This window comes from Tasmannia lanceolata, unplaced genomic scaffold (genome assembly GCF_043159265.1).
Source record: "Tasmannia lanceolata isolate RefF3 unplaced genomic scaffold, GAP_Taslan_0.1 ptg000008l, whole genome shotgun sequence".
Taxonomy (NCBI): domain Eukaryota; kingdom Viridiplantae; phylum Streptophyta; class Magnoliopsida; order Canellales; family Winteraceae; genus Tasmannia; species Tasmannia lanceolata.
Window position 1 is genome coordinate 65018752 of NW_027518685.1, and position 24046 is coordinate 65042797.

At 40.9% G+C, this 24046-nt stretch overlaps 1 protein-coding gene across 5 annotated transcripts in view; it reads left to right on the forward strand.

Moving 5' to 3' along the window:
- The first annotated feature begins 1379 nt into the window (after window positions 1–1379).
- Window positions 1380–24046, forward strand: part of LOC143885476 (UDP-Glycosyltransferase superfamily protein) — a 54557-nt gene continuing 31890 nt past the window's right edge. For all 5 annotated transcript variants that reach the window (XR_013253282.1, XR_013253281.1, XM_077389680.1 and 2 more), the window contains exons 1-6: window positions 1380–1516; window positions 14727–14798; window positions 15038–15131; window positions 15276–15418; window positions 15918–15988; window positions 19800–19881. Coding sequence is in view for 3 of the 5 variants with exons in the window: in XM_077389680.1 (XP_077245795.1) it covers window positions 1448–1516; window positions 14727–14798; window positions 15038–15131; window positions 15276–15418; window positions 15918–15988; window positions 19800–19881 (531 nt within the window). In the remaining 2 variants the exon portion in view is untranslated. The remainder of the gene's footprint in view (window positions 1517–14726; window positions 14799–15037; window positions 15132–15275; window positions 15419–15917; window positions 15989–19799; window positions 19882–24046) is intronic.

Genomic DNA, 24046 nt, shown 5'->3' on the forward strand with positions numbered 1-24046 from the left:
TGTGTCGTCGTATGATGTTTTACAAGATCAACTGTCTTGATTGCACATAAATATCCCTGCCTGAGATCATAGAATTGGTGACCATTATTGACCCTGATTCCCGATTTAGTGGGACCTTCGTAATGGAAAATGAACTAAATATTTCTAAATTCTAACTAGAGGAAGTCTAAACTGAAGGGAGCCCTTGCAAAAAAGAGGTGAAAGGGCTCCCCCATTGGCTCCACATCACCACCGTGTTTGACTTTTCAGCCGTTATTAATGCATGATGGTGATGTGTAGCCAATAGGAGAGCCCATTCACTTCTTGTTTGCAAGGGCTCCCTTCACTCTAGAATTCCTCTTCTAACTATTTGATGATAGAAATTAGAGAACAACTAGGCAGACGTACTGTTGGATCAACGGTGAGGATTAATTGTAGGATCTCACAAGGGGACATGCCCTTCGCTGCTGTTTCCATTGCTGAGCCATGGAAATAGGTTATTTTCTTCGAATTTTCACTACTTATTGCGACCTAAACCTAACTCAAGCTCGAATCCACATCCAGTTAAGGAAAGCAACCAAACGGGCCCATTAGGAGCCAGCCCCACAATCCCAGTCTTCTTATCATTTTCTTGCAAATTAATGTAGAATGCTGTTCATTTTTCCTAACCATCCATTGAAAACTCATTGATCGGATAGCTAGGATCTTTTAAATCTATGCTATGCTTATGGGTTATGTCATCTACACTGTGGGACCTACGAAACTAGCGTCTTGATCATGCTAATATCATATTGGCGGGACCGGATTAAGCTTATCACGGGCTTCTCATATTATATTTTCATAGTAGAGAAATAATATTTCCAGTCCCATTACTTGGACCTTTCCCAAAAAATGAATGGTTTTTTTATATGGCGCAAGCCCTTTAAAAGGTACTGTACCCCCACACCATAAGCTGATCAAAACCGTCAATTTGATGGGCCACAACTTAAATAGGCTGTGCCCCAAAAAAATCATTTCCATAGATGATCATAGCACTCTGATCTATAGAGGAACTGCATATTATGGAAACCTCTATCAATCGGAGGGTTGGGATCATCCTATGGAAATGATTTTTGGGCACAACTTATTTACTTTGCTTGTCATCAAATGGACGGTTTGGATCATCCTACGGGGTGGGCCGTACAGTACTTTCTAAAGATCGGAGTGTTGGGATCATCATACGGAAATGATTTTTTGGGCACAACCTCTTTACTTTAAGGCCCATCAAATGGACGGTTTCGATCATCCTATGTTGTGAGCCATATAAAATCTCCCACAGGTTGACTTCACTCCCTTCTTGTTCCTAATATAGAAAAGACAAAACAAAAGGGGTGGATGTTGGAAAAGGGAGTGCAATGTAATTTTCCTTCACGATAATATCATTCCACAAATAATAAAGCTCGCGTTTACAACCCCATCCAAGTGAGTCATGGCGAGTTCAAGACCTCGAGCTGTTTTCATGGCTTTCGGAACCAAAGGCGACGTTTTCCCAATTGCGGTACTTTTTATTTTTCTCATTCATTTCCTCTCTCTCTCTCTCTATATATATTTTTTATTTTCTTCTCTCCCTTTCTATTGCTTTCTATTTCTGTTGCTTATGAAATAAATATAGAATCCTAAAACTTTTCGAGAATTCTTACATTCACGAAATTTTTTCTATAATTCTGATTCTTGAAGGCTGTTTGGGAATAAATGAAGTAAAACATTCGACTTTTAATGGTTTTTTATCACTTAATTCGTTTGAACATCTTGGATTAGGTCGGGAATATGTTTGCACATGCTTGAATCGTGAGCAAAAATATGCACTTTTCTTCCACTTGATGTCGTTTGGTTGCCAATGTAGCATCGAAATCCCTGGAGACTACCATACAAGTTTCAGTGGAAATAATTGCATGTCTGGTGTCACGGACCTTAAGTCTAGCGACTAGGTCCGTGCGGCACTCGCGTCGCCCTGGGCAAAGCAAGTCAGCCACGCAAAGGATAAAGGCTCAAACCTACAAAGCAGAGTTTAAAAGGGAAATTAAGCACACAAGCACACAAAGATAAAAGAGGCACAGACAAGCCAGAAGTAATCTTTATTGCTGATTCTCAAACAAGTTACATCTTGATCGCCCGTTGAATAGAATGGAATCCCTGCTAGGATATTCACTAGCAATGCACCACTCGATGGCCAACCAAGCTTTCAAGGTAAAGAGCTTTAGCAACCTACTCACTTAGCCAGGAGTGCCCACCAAAAGTACTCTAAGCGACTACTTTGGGAGACGCAACGAGACGAGGCAAGTTTGGGTTTTAATACCGACTACGTCCCTACTACGACAAGTACATTGACAGAACTAATACATACTACATTGATAGACAAAGTCACGGGCCATAGGGCATGTGAACAACGCTGGACGAAATGGCCCCGTGACACCCCCACCCAATTGCGTCAATGCCCTCGTCGACATCACGTCCATGTAATCGCATGCTTGATCTTCCGTTAGGTTGAGCTTTCCTTGGTTTCCCAGTTGGCTTCTGATTTGGTTAAGCCCTTCCATTTCACAAGGTATTCTGTTGCTTTCTTTTGAGAAGGCCCTCGTGTCACTGTGCACTCGGCTAGGATGCTTTCAACTTCGCGCATGAACGATGTTGCATGTGGCTTTTCGCGAAGGGACGTGTTCCTGCTAGTGTCTTCTATATCGGCATGATATGGCTTCAAACAAATGGAATGGAAGACAAGATGGATCCTCAGCCACGGGGGCAGTTGGACCCAGAAGGAGACTTTGCCAACATGCTCAAGGATGGGAAGGGGCCCTTCATACTTTCAAACCAAGCCTTTATGCACTATGCGGGTGAATTTGAGCTGACCCGGGTTCAATTTGACCTGAACCAAGTCACCAACTTTGAAGTTCTCTGGCCTTCTATCTTGATCTACCCACTTTTTCATCCTCCTTGAAGCTTTCTCCAAATACGCTCTAGCGATATCTGCATTCGTATGCCACTCTTTTGTCATATGATAAGCAGGGGGAGTGCTACCAATTTAACCAGCAACGATGGAATGAGGGGTGGAAGGTTGTCGGCCAGTCATTAACTCGAAGGGGCTTTGATTAGATGAAGAGCTCCTTTGTAAGTTGTAGCCAAATTGGGCTATATCGAGCAGATGAACCCAATTTCGTTAGTTGGCGCTAACAAAGTGCCTCAAGTATTCTTCAAGGAGTGCATTGACCCTCTCGGTTTGTCTGTTGGCCTGGGGGTGTAGGCCAGTGGAGAAGTTCAATTTTGTGCCCCACAGCTTAAACACTTCGGTCCACAAACGACCTGTGAATCTTGAGTCTCTGTTGCTGACAATGTTTTGGGGAACTCTCCAATACTTCATCACATGGTGGAAGAATAGTCTAGCTGCCTCCTATGCATTGCAATGTAAAGGTGCTGGTATGAAGGTTGCGTACTTGGAAAACCTGTCCACGACCACTAAGATGGAGCCGAACTCCCCCACCTTGGGTAAGCTCACAATAGTCAAGGGAGATACTCTCCCAGGGTCCCTTCTGCACTGGTCCTTCTGCACTGGCAACGGATCTAGCCAACGGCTTATCCCTTTCCACCTTATCTTGTTGGCATGTGAGGCACGTTCGGACATACTCTTCAACATCGTCGCCCATCCGGGGGGAGAGTGCGATGAATCCCAGGGTGCCCTGCCCACAGATTATCACGACACTCCCTCAAAAGTTCCTTAGGTCACCTGATCGTGGGATGTACACTCGACTCCACTTGGTTAGTAGGAGACCGTCTTGAATCCAAAAACGCTGTGATTTTCTCCCCTTAACAAACTACATGATGGTTTGTGCGAAGGGATCTTTCTCAAGCCCTTCACGGATACGGTCTTATAGGTTGCTCTTTACTCGACACATGGTGGCTTGTTCTTCCAATTTTAAGGTCGTCAACTCAGCCTTTCGACTGAGTGCGTCTGCTACTTTGTTCGATTTGCCCGCCTTGTATTCTATCACCATGTCAAATTCTGCAAGGAAGTCTTGCCATCGAGCTTGTTTTGCGGATAACTTTCTTTGGGCATGGAAATAGCTTGTGACCACATTATTGGTCTTGACAACAAATTTGGAGCTAAGAAGGTAATGTCTCCAGACTCGCAAGCAGTGCACTATTGCGGTCATCTCATTTTCTTGAACGGCGTACCTTCGTTCAGTGTCATTGAGTTTGCAGCTCTCATAAGCAATCGGGTGCCCTTCTTGCATGAGCACACCCCCAATAGCATTGTTATGGCGGAGCTGCAACATTGGCTCCGCCATAACAACATTCTTTAGATCTTGGAAGGCCATGTCACACTTTTTAGACCATAACCGCGAGCGATCTTTCTTCAACAAGTCCGTCAAAGGGGGCGCTCGACTTGAGTATCCTGATATGAACCGCTGATAGAAGTTAACAAGCCCGAGGAACGATCGGAGTTCTCCCACCTTGGTTGGGATTTGCCACTCTTGGATGGCGTGAACCTTCTCATAGTCCATGTGAATTTCTCCTTCACCCACTTCGTGACCCAAGAACATAATGCGTTCTTGAGCGAATGAACACTTCCCTAGCTTCACATAGAGTTGGTTATTTCGTAGTACCTCAAGAACCTTCTTTAAATGATCACTGTGTTCTTCGAGGGTGTTGCTGTATACCACATTCTCATCGAGGTACACCACTAAAAACTTGTCTTGAAACTCATGAAACAAGCCATTCATCAGAGTACAAAAGGTCGCAGGGGCATTAGTAAGGTCGAATGGCATCATCAAGAATTCGAAGGCATCATATCTTGTTACACATGTTGTTTTGGCCTCATCTCCTTTTGCAATTCGCAACTGGTAATAGCCAGATCGCAAATCCAGCTTGGAGAAGTACCTTGCCCCTCCCAATTGGTCAAATAAGTCTGCAATTAGGGGGATAGGATACTTATCCTTCACAGTCAACTTGTTAAGGGCCCTGTAGTCGATGCACAATCGTAGACTCCCATCATGCTTTTTTTGGAATAGTACTGGGGCACCAAAGGGGGCCTTTGAAGGCCTAAGGAATCCTGCTTCTAGCAGTTCGTCAAGTTGCCTCCTAAGTTCTGCTAACTCTGGAGGGGCCATTTTGTATGGGACATGAACTGGGGGTACGCTAGGCTCTAGCTCGATCTTATGGCCCACTGCTCTCTTTGGCGGCAGTGTCTTGGGTAGCTTCTCGGACATGACATCTTTGAACTCTTCTATAACATGTTCGACACTCGGGGGGATGAGGGTCTCCCCCACCAGTGGCTCTCCCATCTTTAAGGTTGCCACGAAGGTGGGTTCTCCTTTCTTTAAACCTTTTTTAGCTGAATGACTGTTAAATGTTCGACGTCTTTCTTCTCTTGTCTAGTAGCATGAATCATGCAAGGTGCCTTCTCTCCAAACATGCATAAAGAGTTTAGGTAGGGCATTGGTACTACTTTGGCCTGGTTCAAGAATTTTATCCCCAGGATGACATGAAAATCATCTAAGGGTGCTGCCATGATGTTGGTTGTTCCAGACCATACCCCAATCTTGATTGGTACACTCCTTAAAGGAGTTATTAGAAACCTAATTCTAATGAATTACCTATTGGATCTCTTTATAATTCAAATTATATTTAATTCCATTGAAAATAGTTGATAATTATGAAATGATTCTCCATAATTCACAAATTCTCTTTGAATTTCAATAGAATTTAAATTCCAGTATCTTTTTCTTGAAATTTTGATCTAGATCTAATACATTTGGGGTGAAAACATCAAGAATTAGGGTTAACAACCCTAATTCTCTAGGTTTTCCCCTAGATCTAGATTGTTTTTAGTTTAAAATTCAAATGATATGAAATAAGAACATGTTTTGATGTAAGAATCGTTAAGAATGAAGCGAAGAAAACGAGGGTGCTTTGACAAGAATTCCGGCGACGCTCCGATTCCTCAACCAATCTTCACGAACAATTCGGCGAAGAATTCAAGAAAGGAGATCGAATAAGGCCTTTAAAACCTTAGTCTTCGTTAGGATTCTTCCGGTGAATTCTCCGATCGGATTCCGACGAACTTTGGCAAGGTTTCTCCCTTTTAGGAAAAATTTGGAGGGAAGAGTTTTGGAGAAAAGAGACCACCAAAACTCCAGCAAAAAATCTAACCTCTAATTCTCTAGAACTAGGGCCTATTTATAGGCATAAATGGGAGGGAAAATTCTCGCACAAATTTCAAAAAGTTACAGTTATATTTTTTCGTACGGTTGGAATTTTGTACATCAATTTCGTACACTTAGGGGCCGTTTGGATATGCAGATTTTAGAATCCGGGATTTCTTCAAAATTGTAGCTAAGAGACAAGAGAAGAAGTGGACCAGCTGTCGTTTTTGACTTCTCGCCCTTCTTTCCATCAGCAAGAGAGTAGCAGATCCTCATAGGTTTTAGAAATCTTAGTATGCAGGAGAGATTTTTAAAACCTGAATTTCTCACTTAAAATCCAAGAAACGCTGTCAGGACAGCATACGATAGCTTGATCATGAACCCTCTTTACACTGTTTTCAAACTAAAAACCTAGGTTCTAAAATCCGCTTCTACAAACGGCCCCTTAGGGGGTATACGAATGCAAATTTTGTACAAAGACAAATTTCACCAAACTACTAGAATTTCGTAGATATCTCATATTTACTAAATCATTTTCGTACATAAATAAATGTACGAAAACATTTTCGTACACTGAGAAATGTATGAAAACATCAACAAATGTTCAATTGGGCTTAGAAACTGGCTAGCTTTCTGCTGTTTTGCTAGTTTTTGGGCTCGATCTCGGGGATCTATAATATACAAGCTCAGGGCTATGACTGCAAACTGATTGGGTCAAACTTTGTGCTGATTGGGATCAAGCAAAGGTTTTGTGTAGGAATTTACCCACCCGTTATGCCTACAATTGACAATGGTTCTATTTCCTAGGGAATGCCAAAACTCCTGGGTTCTCATGCTAGAGATAAGCATAGATTCTTCTAGCACCGATTCATCATTGGAATCATCATCGCGCCAAACTATCATTAGTCCAATCTTGGAAAAATGGGGTGTTTACAATCGGTTGTCACAATCTCAAATAAACAGGGCCAATTGTAATTGTGAGCTCAAACAAATTATTGGACTGAAAATTAAACAAAATTTTGAATCCAATAATAAGTTTTGGGCTCTCAATTGGTTGTCACAACCTAAAATAAAGAGGGACTAATTACAATTAGAGAGAGAGAGAGTTAGAGAGAGAGAGACATGGAGAGAGAGAGAGAGTTACTGCACCGGAGCTTTGCTGGAGCCTCGCCGGAGCCGCCTGAGAAGGAGAGAGAGATTGACAGGAGGGAGGGAGAGAAAAGAGCGTCAGGAGAGGGGAGAGAAATCGATTTTGGGGAAAACACCTTAGTTTTCTATTTAAAAAGGCTTTTTAAAAAAAAACCACCCCCCATTTTGATAAATAAACCCCCTTGTTTTATTTTACTTTTTAAAAATGAGAAAAAAGTGTCGGGTGCGCACCCCAGTGCACCCTAACATTTTTTTCTTTTTTCTTTTAAAAACCAACTGGGTATGCACCCGGGACGCACCCACAACGTACCCGCACCCCATACGAACCCGACACGAGTTCGTGGGGCTTGAGGGGTGTACCCGTGCTTCCTTGCTATCAAATGAATGCTTTGGATGATCCAAACAATGTGGGCCCACTGTGTTTCTGCCGATCGAGTAGATAATGTTATCTACTCGATTGAGTATAAAATGTGAGCCCTATATATATATGTATACTTACACGCGCGCGCACACACATACACACACACACACACAAAACCACAGACTTTGCTGATGCAATGACCAGTCACCACTCGTGTCATTCTTCCTACATTCGTGATAAAGGAAATCGCTTGGATGATTGATTTTCCAATTTGGTGGTTTTTGTGAGTGTTGAGAGAGAGTTTGAGAAGAATGAAATGAGTTTAGGAGATCTCCCCCTCACTCGTGTATTTATACTAAGAGATCATGTAGTACAAAGTCTATTATGCCCTTAGGCATATTACACACTCTAACACTCCCCCTCAAGCTGGAATGTATATATCATACATTCCTAGTTTGTTACAAATCACTCAATTTAGCCTTGCTTAATCACTTTCTAAACATATCAGCCAGTTAATCAACTGAACGAGTAAACACAATGCCTATCTCTGCCTTCTGGATTCTCTAACGATTAAAATGACAGTCTACCTCAATGTGTTTAGTGCGCTCATGGAAGACCGGATTGGTAGCAATGTGTATCGCAGCCTTGTTATCACATTACAACTGTGAAGGAGATGATGGAACAAGACCAATCTCGGATAAAAGTGAGCGCAACCAAATGAGTTCAGTACTTGTGTGCCATTGCTCTGTATTCTGCTTCTGCACTGGACTTGGCTATGACATTTTGCTTCTTACTTCTCCATGACACTAGATTACCTCATACAAAGGTACAATACCCAGTAGACTGCTGGAGATCCAGTCCAATCCACATAAGAGAAACCTTCAATTTTCATATGATCGTGCATTTTAAACAACATACCCTTTCCTGGAGCACCTTTTAGGTACTTGAGAATTTGGACTACTGCAACCCAGTGAGAGGTACGTGGAGAGCTCATGTACTGACTGACCACCCCAACAACATATGATATGTCTGGGCGAGTAACCGTAAGATATTTGAGCTTACCAACCAGACTTCTATATCTACCAGGGTCTTCCAACAAGTCACCTTCTTTTGGAACAAGCTTCACGTTAGGATCCATGGGTACAGATGCTGGCTTGACCCCAAAGTTTCCTGTCTCTTCTAGTAAATCCCTGTCTCTTCTAGTAAATCCAAAACATACTTCCGTTGCGATAGAGAAAGGCCTCTAGAAGAGCGTGCTACCTCTATCCCAAGAAAGTACCTGAGGCGGCCCAAATCCTTAGTGGAAAATTCTTTCTGCAAGAAGGTCTTCAACTGCTGTATACCTTGTGAATTACTACTTGTGATGATGATGTCATCAACATACACGATCAACAATGTAGCCAGCTGAGGAGTGATGACTAAAGATTGAGTGGTCTACAGCGCATTGTTTCATGCCAAAACGCATGACTGCCTCACCGAACCTCCCAAACCATGCGTGTGGAGATTGCTTGAGGCTATAAAGTGATTTCTGCAGGCGACACACAGAGGTGGACCTCTCCCCCTAAGCAACATACTTCAGAGGTTGTTCCATATACACCTCCTCAGTGAGGTGGCCATGAAGAAATGCATTCTTCACATCCAACTGATGCAGAGTCCAACCATGATTCACGGCCAGAGAAAGTAGTACACGAACTGATGGAATCTTCGCAATGGGATAGAACGTCTCAGTATAATCAACACCGAAAGTCTGAGTATACCCTTTCGCAACCAGTCGCGCCTTCTAGTGCTCAACAGTACCATCGGGCACATATTTAATGGAGAATACCCATTTACAACTAACAGGGTGAGCACCAAATGGTAGAGGAACCAGATCCCAAGTCTCATTAGTGTGAAGAGCTCCCATTTCCATGTCCTTTGCCTCACGCTAGCCAGGATGTGCAAGAGCCTCATCCACAGACTGCGGTAAAGAGATAGAAGACAAAGAAGACACAAAAATTTTGAAGGCAGGTGTGAGATTATCATAGGAAACAAAATCAGAGATAAGATGTGCAGTAGAGTGAGAACGAGTGTGGGAAGCAATAGGAGAATTAGAAACCTCAACCGAGGAAGGGAGAGATGATACTTGAGAACTGGAGACTGGGATCACCGTCTGAGAAGATGATGGATTGAGAGGAGGTGGTGTGGGACCATCATTGTGCCGGTGTCTTTGATACTGCTTCTTAGTGGCTGGATGAAGTGGCGGCGCCAAAGGTGTAATAAATGGATGAGCCATAACCGGTGGAGCTGCAATGACAGATGGTGACACAAGTGGGATCACAATGGAATCCGGCAGACCCGGGAGAGGAGGTGAGACCTTTGAGTCTAGGAGGGAAGTGCGAGGCTCTGAGGGAAGAATGGGTCAGACTCAAAAAATGTAACATCAACGGACACAAACCAACGACGGAGGCGAGGACAATAGCAACGATATCCCTTCTGCGTATGAGAGTACCCCATGAAGACACAACGTTCGGAGCAAGATCAAGTTTATCATGACCTGAAACTAGATGATAAACAAAACAGACGCAACAAAAAACACGTGGGTTGAGAGGAAATGGATCTTGGCCAGGATGTAAAACCATAAAGGACAAGTCACCATGAAGAACGGACGAGGGAAGGCGATTAGCCAAGAAGTAGGTAGTAAGGATGGCATCACTCTAGTACATTTTAGGCACCCGCATTTGAAAGAGTAGGGTACGGGCTACGTCAAGTAAATAATGAAGTTTCCTCTCAGCTACACCATTTTGTTGAGAGGTGTATGCACAAGAGGGCTAATGAAGGATGCCGTGAGTGGATAGATAATCCTAAAAGCGATGCGAGCCAGGAAAATACTCCCTATCATTATCAGTACGGAGGCATTTAATATTGCAATTATATTGATTTTGAATTTTAGCATGAAAAGTGTGAAAAGTAAAGAAGACCTTAGAACGGTCATTAAGTAAATATATCCATGTCATACGAGAATAGTCATCAATAAAGACAATACAGTACTTAAAACCAGTTGCAGACGCGACCCTAGTGGTTCCCCATACATTAGAGTGAACTAACTGAAACGGACTAGAGACTCTACTAACGACCGGGAAGGAAAGGACACATGATGGTGCTTCTCGAGTTTACACGACTCGCACTGAAAAGATGAAATAGGGCCTGGAACAAGATGCGTCTGTTGAAGCTGCTGAAGCGAGGGATGGCAAAGACGACAGTGCCGACATGCGTCCACAGAACTATGTATGATAGTAGGCGGTCCGTAGTCAAGACGATATAGCCAATTCACCTCACGACCCGTTCCAATCGCCCTCCTGGTTGAGAGATCCTGAAAAAGACAATAAGAAGGATAAAATGAGGCAGAACAATGGAGACTTTTAGTAATTTGACTAACCGAAAGCAAACTAAAGGGAGATCAAGGCACACATAGTACTGAAGATAAAGTGAGACTAGGATGAGGACAATTAGTACCAACAACGGTGATAGGAGTAGTGGACCCATCAGCAAGGGTGATGGACTGAGAGGCAGATGGAAAAGATCTAAACAAGGTGAGTTGAGAAGAGTTACCAATCATGAGGTTTGAGGCTCCTGAATCAATGATCCATGACCCAGCGCTAGAGAGAAGGGTAGTGGGTGAACTACTTGGCTGGGCAAAGCCTGCAGTAGGTGGTCGGGTACTGAGACGAAGACGCTGAAACTCCTCATAGTCAGCACGAGCTAAGGTGTATGAATCATCAGTTGGCACAGTAGCAGTAGCAGAGGGTTGAGAGAACCAGTAGCACTCAGGTGGGCCAAGCGATCTTGACGAAGCTCGGGATGAAGAGCGTAACAGATGTCAATATGATGGCCCTCTCTCTGACAATGAGTGCAAAACGACCGTCCATGGCACCACCAGCACGACCACCTCCTCGTCCTCGACAGTTATGACCACGACTAAAGGAGCCACCACTACAGCTGGTACGACTACTGCTATCATAGGTTGGTAGAGCCGAGCCATCAACAGAGACAGGGGTCAAAGAATTGCCAAGAGAGCACTGCTGAACACGGGAGTAAACCTTTGTGAGTGAAGGAATGGATCCAGATCCAATAATCTGCCGACGGAGATGAGTGTACTCAGGACCGAAACTCTCCAGATACTGAACAACACGGATCTGGTCCCTTTGGCGAGTAGCAGCGGTGAGATCGGATGTGAGAGGCATGAAGACATCAAGCTGCTGACAGAGGGCTACAAACTGGCTGTAGTGAGTGGCAAGGGAGAGATCCCCACATCGAAGGTGTATCCACTCAGAGTACGAGAGCAGATACGGCTAATGTTGGCCACACCAGGATAAAGGAGGGTGGTCTGACCCCAGATCTGCTTGGCAGTAGGGGGAAGCATCAGAGGACCAGCAATGTGAGGAGCCATACTCTGCCAAAGTAGAGTACGAACTAGAGCATCCTTCTGTTCCCACCTATCATAGGTAGAGTCTGTTTTAGGAGGGAGATCACGACGAATAACGTGGGCCTTGCCACGAGCAACAAGATAGGTCTCTATTGCTGCCTTCCAAGTAACATAGTTTGCCCCATCTAACTTAATAGTAGTCATCTGTGGGAAGGAACCATCCACAGAGGTAGAAGGAGCCGGAGAGGGTGTCGCACAGACCATAGGAATCACGCTTGTAGATGGATTCTCAATAACTGGATCCATAATGACAAACAACAAGTGAAAGGACAACCCTGACGACGACTGGGCTCAGAGAACAACGATAGGTGATAGGAGGGACAAACTAAGGCAAGGATAGTATGCTAGACGCGGCTCCATTGAAGACATACATCTGAATCACAGCGCCAGAGAGCATTCATAAGTAACAAATATGGAGCCGTGAAGAAGAAAAAAGAAGAACTGAGCAAGAATCTGGTGCATTAGGGCACTAGAGATGGTAGAATAAAAAAAGGTGATTAGGGTTAGGGTTTTCTAAGGGGAAGAAGAGAGAAAGAGAGAAGATGGGGAGGGGGGTTGGAGGCTGAGAGATGTGAGAGAGGGAGAGAGAGAGCGAGGGAGGGGGGCGGGGGTGAGAGATGGGAGACAGAGAGAGTGAGGGAAGGGGGGGGGGGGGGGGGAGGGGGAGTGAGAGATGAGGGAGGTGTGGGGGGGAGGGGTCAGATTGCGTGGTGATCTCCTGGATCCCATACGTTGTAAAACATAGTGGGACTCCTGGTCTCTATCTTATATATATATATATATACTAGTAACAACACCCGTGCGATGCACGGGGTGAGAAAAATATAAATGGTTAATCACTTTCCCATTTGATGCGGTGGAGGATTTCACACTCATGCTTTGACAGGTGCGTCTCACGCACCATCTATAGCCAAACCCATGCATTCGAGTGGGACCCGGAATATTTTGAAAGGTGGCCGAAATCCGTAGTATTATGTACTAAATGAACACATTCTGTATTAAAAATAATTAGGTTCGTATTTTGAAAGGCGTCCTGAATCCGTAGTATTATGTAATATGTTCACAAAAATCCGTAGTATTATGAAACATATGTACCCAATCCGTAATTTTGTAAAGAAAAAACGTCACTATGCTGACTTTGTCCACTTTTTTTATTACAAAAGCATAAAGGAGGGGGTAGGATTGAAATTATGTGGCTTTAATGGGTGCCTTTGTTAAAAAGCATAAAGGAGGGGGTAGGATTGAAAATATGTGGGTTGAATGGGTGCCTTTGTTAAAAAAAGTCAAAAAAAGTGATGTGTAATTCTCATAGAATTTTGGGAGAAATTCAAATAATTCTCTCATTTTCTCTTCTGCTGGGGGGGGGGGGGGTCGTGGTGGGGGGACACAAGAGAGAGAGAGATGAGGGAGGCGGGTGGGGGAAGAGAGAGAGGGGGGGGGGGGGGGGAGGGTGGCCGAGAGAGAGGTTAGGGTTAGGGCATGAGTGGGTGGCGGTGGAGGGGGTCTTCAATGGATTTTCCTAGGGCATGCTTACCCTAGGGATCTATACCATGTTGAGAGAAAGAGTTTGAGAAGAATGAATGAGTCGAGGAGATCTCCCCCTCACTCGTATATTTATATGAAGAGATCTTGTAGTACGAGTCTATTATGCCCTTAGGCATATTACACACTCTAACAGTGAGAATGTTGTATCCTGGCGGTACACGCCTGATCTATATTTTTTGTTTTACGAGGAGATCTCCCCCTCACTCGTATATTTATATTAAGAGATCTTGTAGTACGAAGTCTATTATGCCCTTAGGCATATTACACACTCTAACAGTGAGAATGTTGTATCCCGGCAGTACATGCCTGATCTATATTTTTTGTTTTACGAGGAGATCTCCCCCTCACTTGTATATTTATATTAAGAGATCTTGTAGTACAAAGTCTATTATGCCTGTAGGCATATTACACACTCTAACATTGAGAATGTTGTATCCCGGAGGTACGTGCCTGATCTATATTTTTTGTTTTATGGAAGCCCCCTATTGGGGATTTCTTAGTCTTTTATATATTTTCTTGTTTGCTATGTAGTTTTATGTATCTTTTTGGAAGAAGGGAAAATGGGATGCTATGGTATTTTAAGTGGGTCATTTTATATTGCATGGCTTGCCTGCTGAGAATATCTCCCGCAGTATTCATTTCATGTATCTCTAAGGAATTTAAACTATTGCCTTTAAACTATCTGTCACAATATCAGCTATGCCAATGAAATTTTGTCCGCTGTTTGTTACATTTCAATAGCTACATTTGATGTCAATTCATCATCATTTTCCTTGTAATGGATTGCATTTTGGTTCACTAGTTTAGCCCTTTTACATTCCATGATTATTTTCTCTTGGATTGCTACTTGTATATTTCTTTTGACCTTGTTATATAGTAATGCCCCTGGATTTCATGATGACTATGCTCAGTTGTTTATAACTTTATATCACCATTCTTAATAAGGCTTTTTTTCTGCTGCTTATGAAAACATTGTTCCCTCAAGATATTCTCTTTCCTTTTGGGTTAGGGAGTTTCCTTCAAGATTTAATCAATAATTGATTATCATTTACAGGCTATTGCTGCAGCTTTTGCGTGTGATCAACAACAATACCATGTAGTGCTGATAACTCATGCGGCTCATGAGGTTTTTGTTAGAGATCTCCAGATTCAGGCCCTGTTCATTTCAGATTGTGATAACTGATTGTGGGCCTGAAACTGATTATTGGACTCAAAATTACATTTAATTCTGAGTCTAATAATCGGTTTGGGGCACACAATCGATTGTCACAATCTAAAACGAACAGGGCCTTAATGTCTTCCTCTTCTTAATTCTAAGTTGGCTGATGTATCCTTTTCATTTATTTCATGTTTCCGATGTTGCAGAATTTAACTGAACATTTGGCAGTGAAAAATGTTTCCTTCATCCCGATTTCATCACCACCTGTTCTCTCCGCTCCGCATGATCATGATATCTCAGGTTGAATCACCAAGTAAAATCTTGGTTTAATCTTTAAACTTTTATTCCGTTACTTATTTAGACAATTTGTTTGTTTGCAGCAATGACTGTTGATTTTTCTGTAAATAAACAAGATTCTGACAGTGCTCTCTTTATTTTGATCAGATTCTGTGGAGTTCTCATTCTCTCTGAAGAAAAAAATTATCATGAGAGAACATAGACAAGGTTGCTTATCTGCAATGGAAAATATTTTTGCTGATGGGCCAAGCATGGAGGGTGATTTTGTTGTGATAAACTTTTTTGGTTTGGTACTGTTCAAAAGACCCTTTTTTTGAATGGTTCAAAAGAATTTTTTTCTTTTCCATAGATATTGTTTGAAAGATTTGCATTGTTTGTTTTTCAATTAGTCCTGTTAGATTGTTTGACCTGATTAACTACTCTTGTTCTTCAACGGAAATGGTTTCATTTTCTTAGTCTTCTAATCATTCCAAATTCTCATTAGTGGCATTAATGAAATTCCTTTTTTCTTGTTCCATCTTTTAGTACTATCCACTCACTACAAACTCATCTGCTCCAATTTCCATGTTCCACAATTGAGCCCCAGCTTTCTTGGATTGTGAAGGGCTCCTCCACTTAGTTCTTTTGGATTCGAATAGTACTAAAAATCCTCTGTTTTGGATTTTCTCTCAAGTCATTTCAAGTTTCTAAATTTCTTGAAACTGCATGTTGCTTCTTATTCCCGTGTGTTATTTATCCTACATGCATTTACTTCTGTTAAAAATTGATTTTCTTTGCTTGATGAACCAGGAAGGGTGGAATCTTGCAGAGTTGTTTAGGGTCCGTTGTGTTGTTGCTGCTCCTTATGTTGTTCCCTATAGGTAACTATAAGTTATTTTTTCAATATATTTTCTTGATGCTTCATATAGATCCACGTATCTATGTTTGATACTTATTCCACACTGGATTTTGCATTCTTGGATGTTATCACATCATCTTTCTGTTGTGGTTTCTAATGTGCACATACATCCTTGCATATGTACATGTATAGAAGGTTTTAACTTTCGGTTTCAGTTCCCACGGAAACAAAACTTATTTCTGTTTTGGTTGGAATTTCGGTGTAAATCCTGTAAAATCACATAAACATAGGAAACATATGTAAAATCACAGGAACGAAGAAATCACATATGGATATAGTATACCACCAATGAACTTACGATTTTTGTTTCAGTATCATTTCGGTGATAATGAAAATAAACACATTTCGGTCGTTTCGTGCTGGTTTCAGTGGAAGTTTAAAATCCTGGTGTACATGCCGAAGGGTTTACAGTTTACATTTGTAACCTCGATCTCTTCAGCCTGTACACCATGATTTTAAATTTCTACCGAAACCAGCATGAAACGACCAAGTGTTTCTATTTCCATCCCCACCGCAAAACCCATACTGAAACCAAAATCGTAAGACATTAGAGGTATACTCCGTATACTATATCAGAATGTGTTACATAATTATATCAACGTGAATTGCATGTGAAATGTGGTTTATGTATCATGTATACATATTTATATGAATTACATGTGAAATGGGGTATTTACTGAATTATCAGGCATGCGTGACAGCGCATGTCAGTAGATGTTTGATGTTGTTAAATCATTATGGATGGATGTCTTGCTTGTGTGATGGTTTCTAAGAGCGTATTTGTGTTTATCCTAGCATTTCCAAAAGTTTCATCTTAAAATTCTATCATTTGCAATCATTTAAAAAAAAAAAAAAAATTCTATCATCTGCATATGTTGCTATACGCTTCTATGATTTTACAGAATTTCCACCCAAATTCCTACAGAAACTGAAATGTTTCCGTTTCCGTGGCAACTGAATCCTAATTTTAAAACCTTGTCGTGCACAACTGTACACTTCACACATGCACCAGATTGGCTTCCCTATTAATAGAAAAGCCACACACATGCATCAGATCGGCTTCCCTATTAATAGAAAAGCCTTACAGTCGGAATACATGTGTTAGTTCTTTTTAATGATTTCAAAAACAAGTATGAGGCAACTATCTTTTGTCCCTGGCAAGAAAGTAATGGATCTCTCCCATTAGCTAGGGGTAGCTGGGACTATAACAGTCTTAGCAGTGTAAGCGAGACTCAAATCCATAAATATCAAAAACTGACAATTTAGGCTTTCCTGTAGATTCAAATTCAATAACTATTTCCTCCTTAAAGGTAAAGACTGCAAAGGATAATAACTTTGTACATAGGGAGTCTAGTGAAAAGGCCAAGAACATTACAAAGTAGCAAAAGAGGACTATTTTTGAAAGGGCGGGTTCAAAACACCATAAGTGATGAAAGACATGAGTCCCCTAAACTCTCAATTCTAGTTCATATCTTAAAGATCCAGCTAAAAAAGTTTCAGTTTTTGTAAGAAACAAGCTTCGTAAATATCTTTAAGCCTTCCACATGAAGAAAAAGAAAACAAGTGGTTTTATCAACGATCTGCAGAGGAAAAACTTATCAGAAGTTGATAAATTAGGTGTTAAAAATGGTGATCCTCTATAGGGAAATCGACGTCAATTGGATCTAAGGAGAAACATATTCCACGCAAAAAAAAAGTCCAAGGTATAGCAGGGTTGAATTTTTCCTAGAAAACAAGAAAAAAAAAGTTCAGTTTTGGAAAAAGTTTTCCATGGAAAATGAAAGCACCCAATGCTGGAAAAAACATTTTCCAGGGGAGTTTTTCCAAGATATTTTTTGCACCCAATGCTGGAAAAAGCATTTTCCAGGGGAGTTTTTCCAAGAAATTTTTTCTCAGTATTCAAACAACTACTACAACGCTCCAAAAAAGTTCCCTACGGTGCTCAACCATAAGCTTTTACCCATTAAGAAGTCTAAAGTCCCTAAAATCCCTTCAAATTCTGTTACTAAAGTCCCTAATTTCTCAGTATTCAAATACTTTCCTAAGCTAATGAAGACATAAAAGCGGGATTTTCATCGTAAATAGAAAACCTTTAAAACCCATCCTAACAAATCTATAAAGTTCCTAGAAAATACCCATTTTTTTCATTTAGAAAAGACAGCGGTATGGGTGTTTGCACTCAGCTTTGACCAGATGTGGGCCCTTTGCTAACGTTAGTTATCACCTGTTCTGATGTCAACATGATGCCTCCACTTCGGTTGAGTTGGGCCTTTTTTTTATTATCTTCTCTTGTAATCAATTGTAAAGAACCACTTATACATTTTTACATCAATAACTGATGCGATCTAGTATTATGATTATTTGTTTTATTGACATATTTAGTTGTTTTTATTATATTTAGACTTATTTATACATACATTTCATGTTTTAATAATCTTAGATGTGGGGGATGTCCACATCAACCTATGACCCACTTTAGTTTCTTATTACCTATGGGCACTACCCAAACCTAGGCCCAAGCCCATATAAAGAGCATTATAACCTTTTGCCCCTCCACCATGGCCCACCACGTAAGCTTTTAAAACCCCTCTTTATTTCCTATTCAATAACCACCTATGTCACACTACTTTAGCGTTTAAAACCCCTCTTTATTTCCTATTCAACAACCCCCTATGTCTCACTACTTAAACCTAACCCTCTCCCATATAAAATTATTAAGCAACTCCCTTTCAACCTAATTTCTTGAAATCGAAAAGATGCCCCCTTTGCATTAAGCAAGCCGTACCCCCCCCCCCCCCCCCCCCCCCCTCTCTCTCTCTCTCTCTCTCTCTCTCTCTCTCTCTCTCTCTCTCTCTCTCACGGATTGGGTGAACAACCGCCCTTTCTCTCCTTTCTTTGTTTCCGTCTTCCTTCTTTCTTTACCCTCACGGATAGGGTGAACAGCTGCCCTTTCTCTCCTTTCTTTCTCCCCACCTTTTCCCCTTTTTCCCTCTGTCGTTCCCTTCTCATCTTGCCCCTCAACCCACGGCCTGGTTGCTAGTTGCTTCCCTTCCCGCCTCTTTTCTATTCCTCATCCCTCTATGATAGTTTTATAAGCTGCTCTCCTTTTACCCTCTTCCTCTTTCTCTTCCTTCTCTTAATATGTTTCTCCACTATTCTCTCTCTCTCTCTCTCTCTCTCTCTCTCTCTCTCTCTCACGCCTTGGCTGTGATCCATTCTTCATTCCTTTTTTAATGGCAATCAACCTTTCATTACCTCACTCTAGTTTTCTCGCTTTCTTCTCTTGGACGCTACCTACAGTAGACAATCAAGGGACGAAGCCCAGCATGACATCCCACATACTGATTCCATTTCCCTTTTACTTTCCTATAGCCTACCCCCACATTTTCACCCTTTGAACTTTCCTCATTCTTTATTTCTAAATAGCTGATCCTTCCCATCAGTTTTACATCCTGCCCTACCCTTATCACCCATTCAATGCCTTATGGATTCCATGGGAATTTGGTCAATTTTCCTTGGTGCCTTAATTTAGGGAGTCTAACTTACATGGTTTATTAATACTATTCATATAAAGTAGTTGCCTCTCGTGTTGGTCAAGTTGGTATTCATTTTCATTTATATTTTTTCTCACTTAAACCTCTTATTGAACTGCATTTCCAACTATTTTAGGATTTTTGTAAGGACCACTTGTTGTATTTGCATACCTTGTTAGCCATTTCTTTCTACATAGGTCTTTGTGATAATACTATTCACGTGTTTAACATATTGTACAGTGCGCCTTCATCGTTTGAACACCAATTTAGAAAAGATCTTCCTCTCTTATACACGTATCTTCATGAAGCTCCTAGGAACAAGGTTAGCCATACTATTGTTATTATTATTGTTACTATTAATTTTTTTTTTATGGTTGAAAGTTCATTCTGATGCTGTTACCACAAATGCTGTTTTTGTTATGTCACTTGATCCATCCTCTGAATACGGATGATGTCTGTAGTATTTTATAAAGCGTAACATACTTTCATGTTAGGACACCAGTTGTTTTTTTTCCCTATGGTATACATAGCTTCAAAAAATAAAATAAAATAAAAAATTTAAGGTGTATTTCTCACAAGGCTCCAGTTCTTTCGACGTAAAATCGGCGTAAAACAATTTTTACGCTCAATTCTAAAAGCGGTTTTACAGATGCATTTTCATTTGGAATAGTTGCAGCAGTTTCTTTTGATATTGCATCTAATTTAGAAAATAAATCTAATTTAAAGGTTAGCCATTTTGTTATTAGTATTTCATTTAAAAAAGCCATTTATTATTATTACTTTTTTAGGTTTGAAAGTTCATTATGATGTTATTACCGCAAATGTTGTTTTTGTTATTTCACTTGATCCATCCTTCGAATAACAAATTAGTACGGATCTCTGTAGTCTTTTATAAAGGGAAACTTACTGATGAGGACCCCAGCTAGGATTTTGAGTATGCTAGCATAGACAGAGGCGCCAACAGGCCAACTATCACGTTCATTTGGTCCAGTGGTGGATTTTCGAGCTTTGATCGAGATGGATCTGGACTCCAGAGCACAAATTGTCCATAGTTTCATAGGCCGTTAGATTATTAGTTATTTTGTGCTAGGTTCCTATTAGGACATCGTGGGGTATAACATTTTTTTTATGTGTCTTGTGTAGTTTTTTATGTTGTAAATTTGTAATATTGTATTAAGACAATTATGGGATGCCATGTGTCAGCCCTGCCTTTAAAGATAGTCTCAAGTAGTTATGTCCTACAAAAACTACTCATTATCATGTGTCATTCTCTCTCTTAAAGAGAGTACTAAGTAGTTGCCCCTGCCCAATTAGTTATGTCCGACAAAAACTGCTATTGCCATGGGTCATTTTCTCTTTTTTAATAGAGTGTGTCCTAAGTAGTTACCTAAGTATTTATCTCATACCAAAGCTACCCATTGCTATGTGCCATTCTCTTTTAAAAAGAGTCTCAAGTAGTTATGTAACTACACGAACTTTCCCTAACATTTTGAAATGATAGGACGAATATAAATTTTGGGTGAGCCTTTCACTTTCTTGCAGGGTGTGATTCTTTGCATATTCCTTGGTATGAAATCAAGGGCTCGTTGTTGTAAGATTAAGGATTTTTGTGTGAAGGATTGTATTTCTCAACCATTTCTATGTTTTCTTTCATTCATCTCTCTTTCTTGAATTTTTGACTTCAAACTCATAATTTGATCAAAATCCATTCCTACAGCCTTGAATCTTTTTTTTCTTCTAATCTTCTCAGCCTCTTTTTTCTCTCAAAAGGATCAAAATGACCAAAATTTTAGCCGGGTAGATCTTTTCATCTTCTTCGTGTAAATTTTCTATAGGATTCATTAGCCGACCCCAACTAGTTTGGGGCAAAGGCTTAGTTGAGTTGAGTTGTTCTCAAAAAGGACCAAAATAACCTGCCCAAATTTCTCAAATCCATCCAAATTGAAACCAGATTTCAAATTTAAATTTAGACCCTTCTTTTAGCCTTCTTAAAAGCCTATTGCAACTTTTAATTAATTTCATTAATTTCTAAATCCCTAAAATCCCTATTTTTTAACTTGATCCCTTGGAATTTGCCCTTGAAAGATCAAGTCCTCCATATTGGAGTGTTTGCCTATGCTGGATTTTTTATTTAATTGGGACTGCAATTCTAGAACAGCAATGAAGGTCCGAATCCATTTCTATTGAATCCTTCTTTGGTGCTCTTAAGGTGCCAATTGTAAGTGTTAATTTTTTTGCAATTCTTTTGTACTAATCAATTGCTTGTTTGGTTAAATTCTATGTTTCAAGCATGCTATTTGTGTATGGTGATTGCACTTGTTGGACATTTCCTTTAGGAGTCTCAAACCATAAGATACAACCTTCGACGCTTACCCAAAGTTTTACGAATAGTAGACACCAATCCTACGTAGGCCCTTATTGTCAAAAGTTGTAGCCTTGTTGGATAGTCAACTTGTGAGTTGCCCTACATCATCTTTGCTATCAGAGCCATAGGTTTGTTTTCTCAGGTTTAGCATAACTAGTTGCCCATTTTAAGACTCCATTTAGTTCCTCACTTGCACGTCCATGCCCACCTGTAATGGAGTTCACTACCACATGGGATGGGATCACCTTCGGACTCCCAAATCTTGACCAATGGGTTGAGATCTTAGCTAGCATCACTTCTAAGCTAGACCATATGATTACCCACCAAGAAAATTTCGAGGCACGTGTAGTAGTGTTGGAGAATGGCATTAGTATTGTGGAGCATGAGAATACCAGCAATGACGAACCTCCTAGTACTTGAATTATGAGGAGAAACTCAACCTACTCCCAAATCTTGACCAATGGGTTGAGATCCTAGCTAGCATCACTGCTAAGCTAGACCATATGATTACCCACCAAGAAAATTTCGGGGCACATGTAGTAGTGTTGGAGAATGGCATTAGTACTGTGGAGCATGAGAATGCCTGCAATGACTAACCTCCTAGTGCTTGAATTATGAGGAGAAACTCAACCTACACGAATGAAACTCCACCTTTTCCCAACCATCCATTTGAGCATGAGGAGTAGGTTAGACCTCCTCGATCTCCACATCCCCGTGTTCCATACCCACCACTTCGTGAGGAAGAGGATTGAGATGCTTAAAATCATTAGTACAACTTGCACGTGCCCAACTGTAAAGACCTGACCTCACTAATGGTGGGAAAATTAATAATTATAATTAAATCTTGGCTGTAGATCCCCGATCGAAGATCAACAGTTTAGATCTTCGATTGGAGCCCGATTACCGGATCCCTCAGACTGTCGATCAAGTTTGAATGGATGACAAACCACGTCACTTGAGTATCGATCCCCCTTGATCTTCAAGAGACCAAGAAATTTCGGAAAATCGATGACTCATAGTTTATTCCCGTCATTTTATTTATAGCTTGATGTTAGGGCATCAAATCTTGTCCGTTTGACTTAATTTTGATCTCATTGGATGGGTTTTTCGATTATCTATCCAACGGGCCCCAAGATTTCGCGATTTGGCAAAGTTATTGGCCTTTTTTCGTTAACGTGGGACCTTATGACGGGATTTGTTCTATCAGGCCACATAATGTTAAAAAAAAATTCACATATTAGTTTCCATTTTTGTAATAACTTATTTAATAGGGATAATATTAAAGTGACCTAAATAAAAAGGGACGCTTACCATTCATTTCAGGATTAAAATAGGAATCATACATTAAATAAAAGAAAAAAAGAAAATTTGAACACAATCTCTTCTCCTCATTCACGTATGCACTTTGAGCACGCGAAACCGAAAGAGAGGAAGAAAGAAAGAAAAGAAAGGTGAAAAAGAGAGAAAAAGAGGAGAAAAAGAAAGGAAAAGAAGAGGAAGATCGAGGGCTTTTCTCTGATCCGATTTTTCGTCTTCGTGGTTGCTTCTCGATTGATACTTCGAGCCTTCCATCATCTTCTACACTCAAATACTAAGTTTTTGTTGGTTCTTCTACACTCAAACACTAAGTTTTTGTTGGTTGACATGATGACATGAATACAAATGAGGGAGCTTAAAGGGATCAAAGGAAGAGTGCTCGGCCAGGTGGCCTTGTTGGTTTAACTAGCCATCCTTGTGAGGGAACTTTTGGATTTTTGTGATGGTTTGTAATTTCAAAAGAAATATAATTAGTAATGTATATGTGTTTGTCAGTTTGTTTCCCTTTAGGGGTAACGATTCGGATTTTGGGATGTTAAGGAAAAAAGAAAAAAAAAATCATGTCTAAAAATTTGCCCCGAATCTGGGTCCTTACAGTTGGTATCAGAGCTTAGGTTGTAGGTCCCTAGGGCTAGTATCTAGCAAAGTTGTGAGACAGGTAAAACTAGGCAAGGAGCACATAGGAAACGACGCAATAAATTCATGTGTGCAGGCCGGGCACATAATTTAGCTGTGTTGTAAGAACCAAGTAACGAACTCGCGTGCACCGGGGATGCCTGATTTGACATGTGAGAGAGTTTTGTCG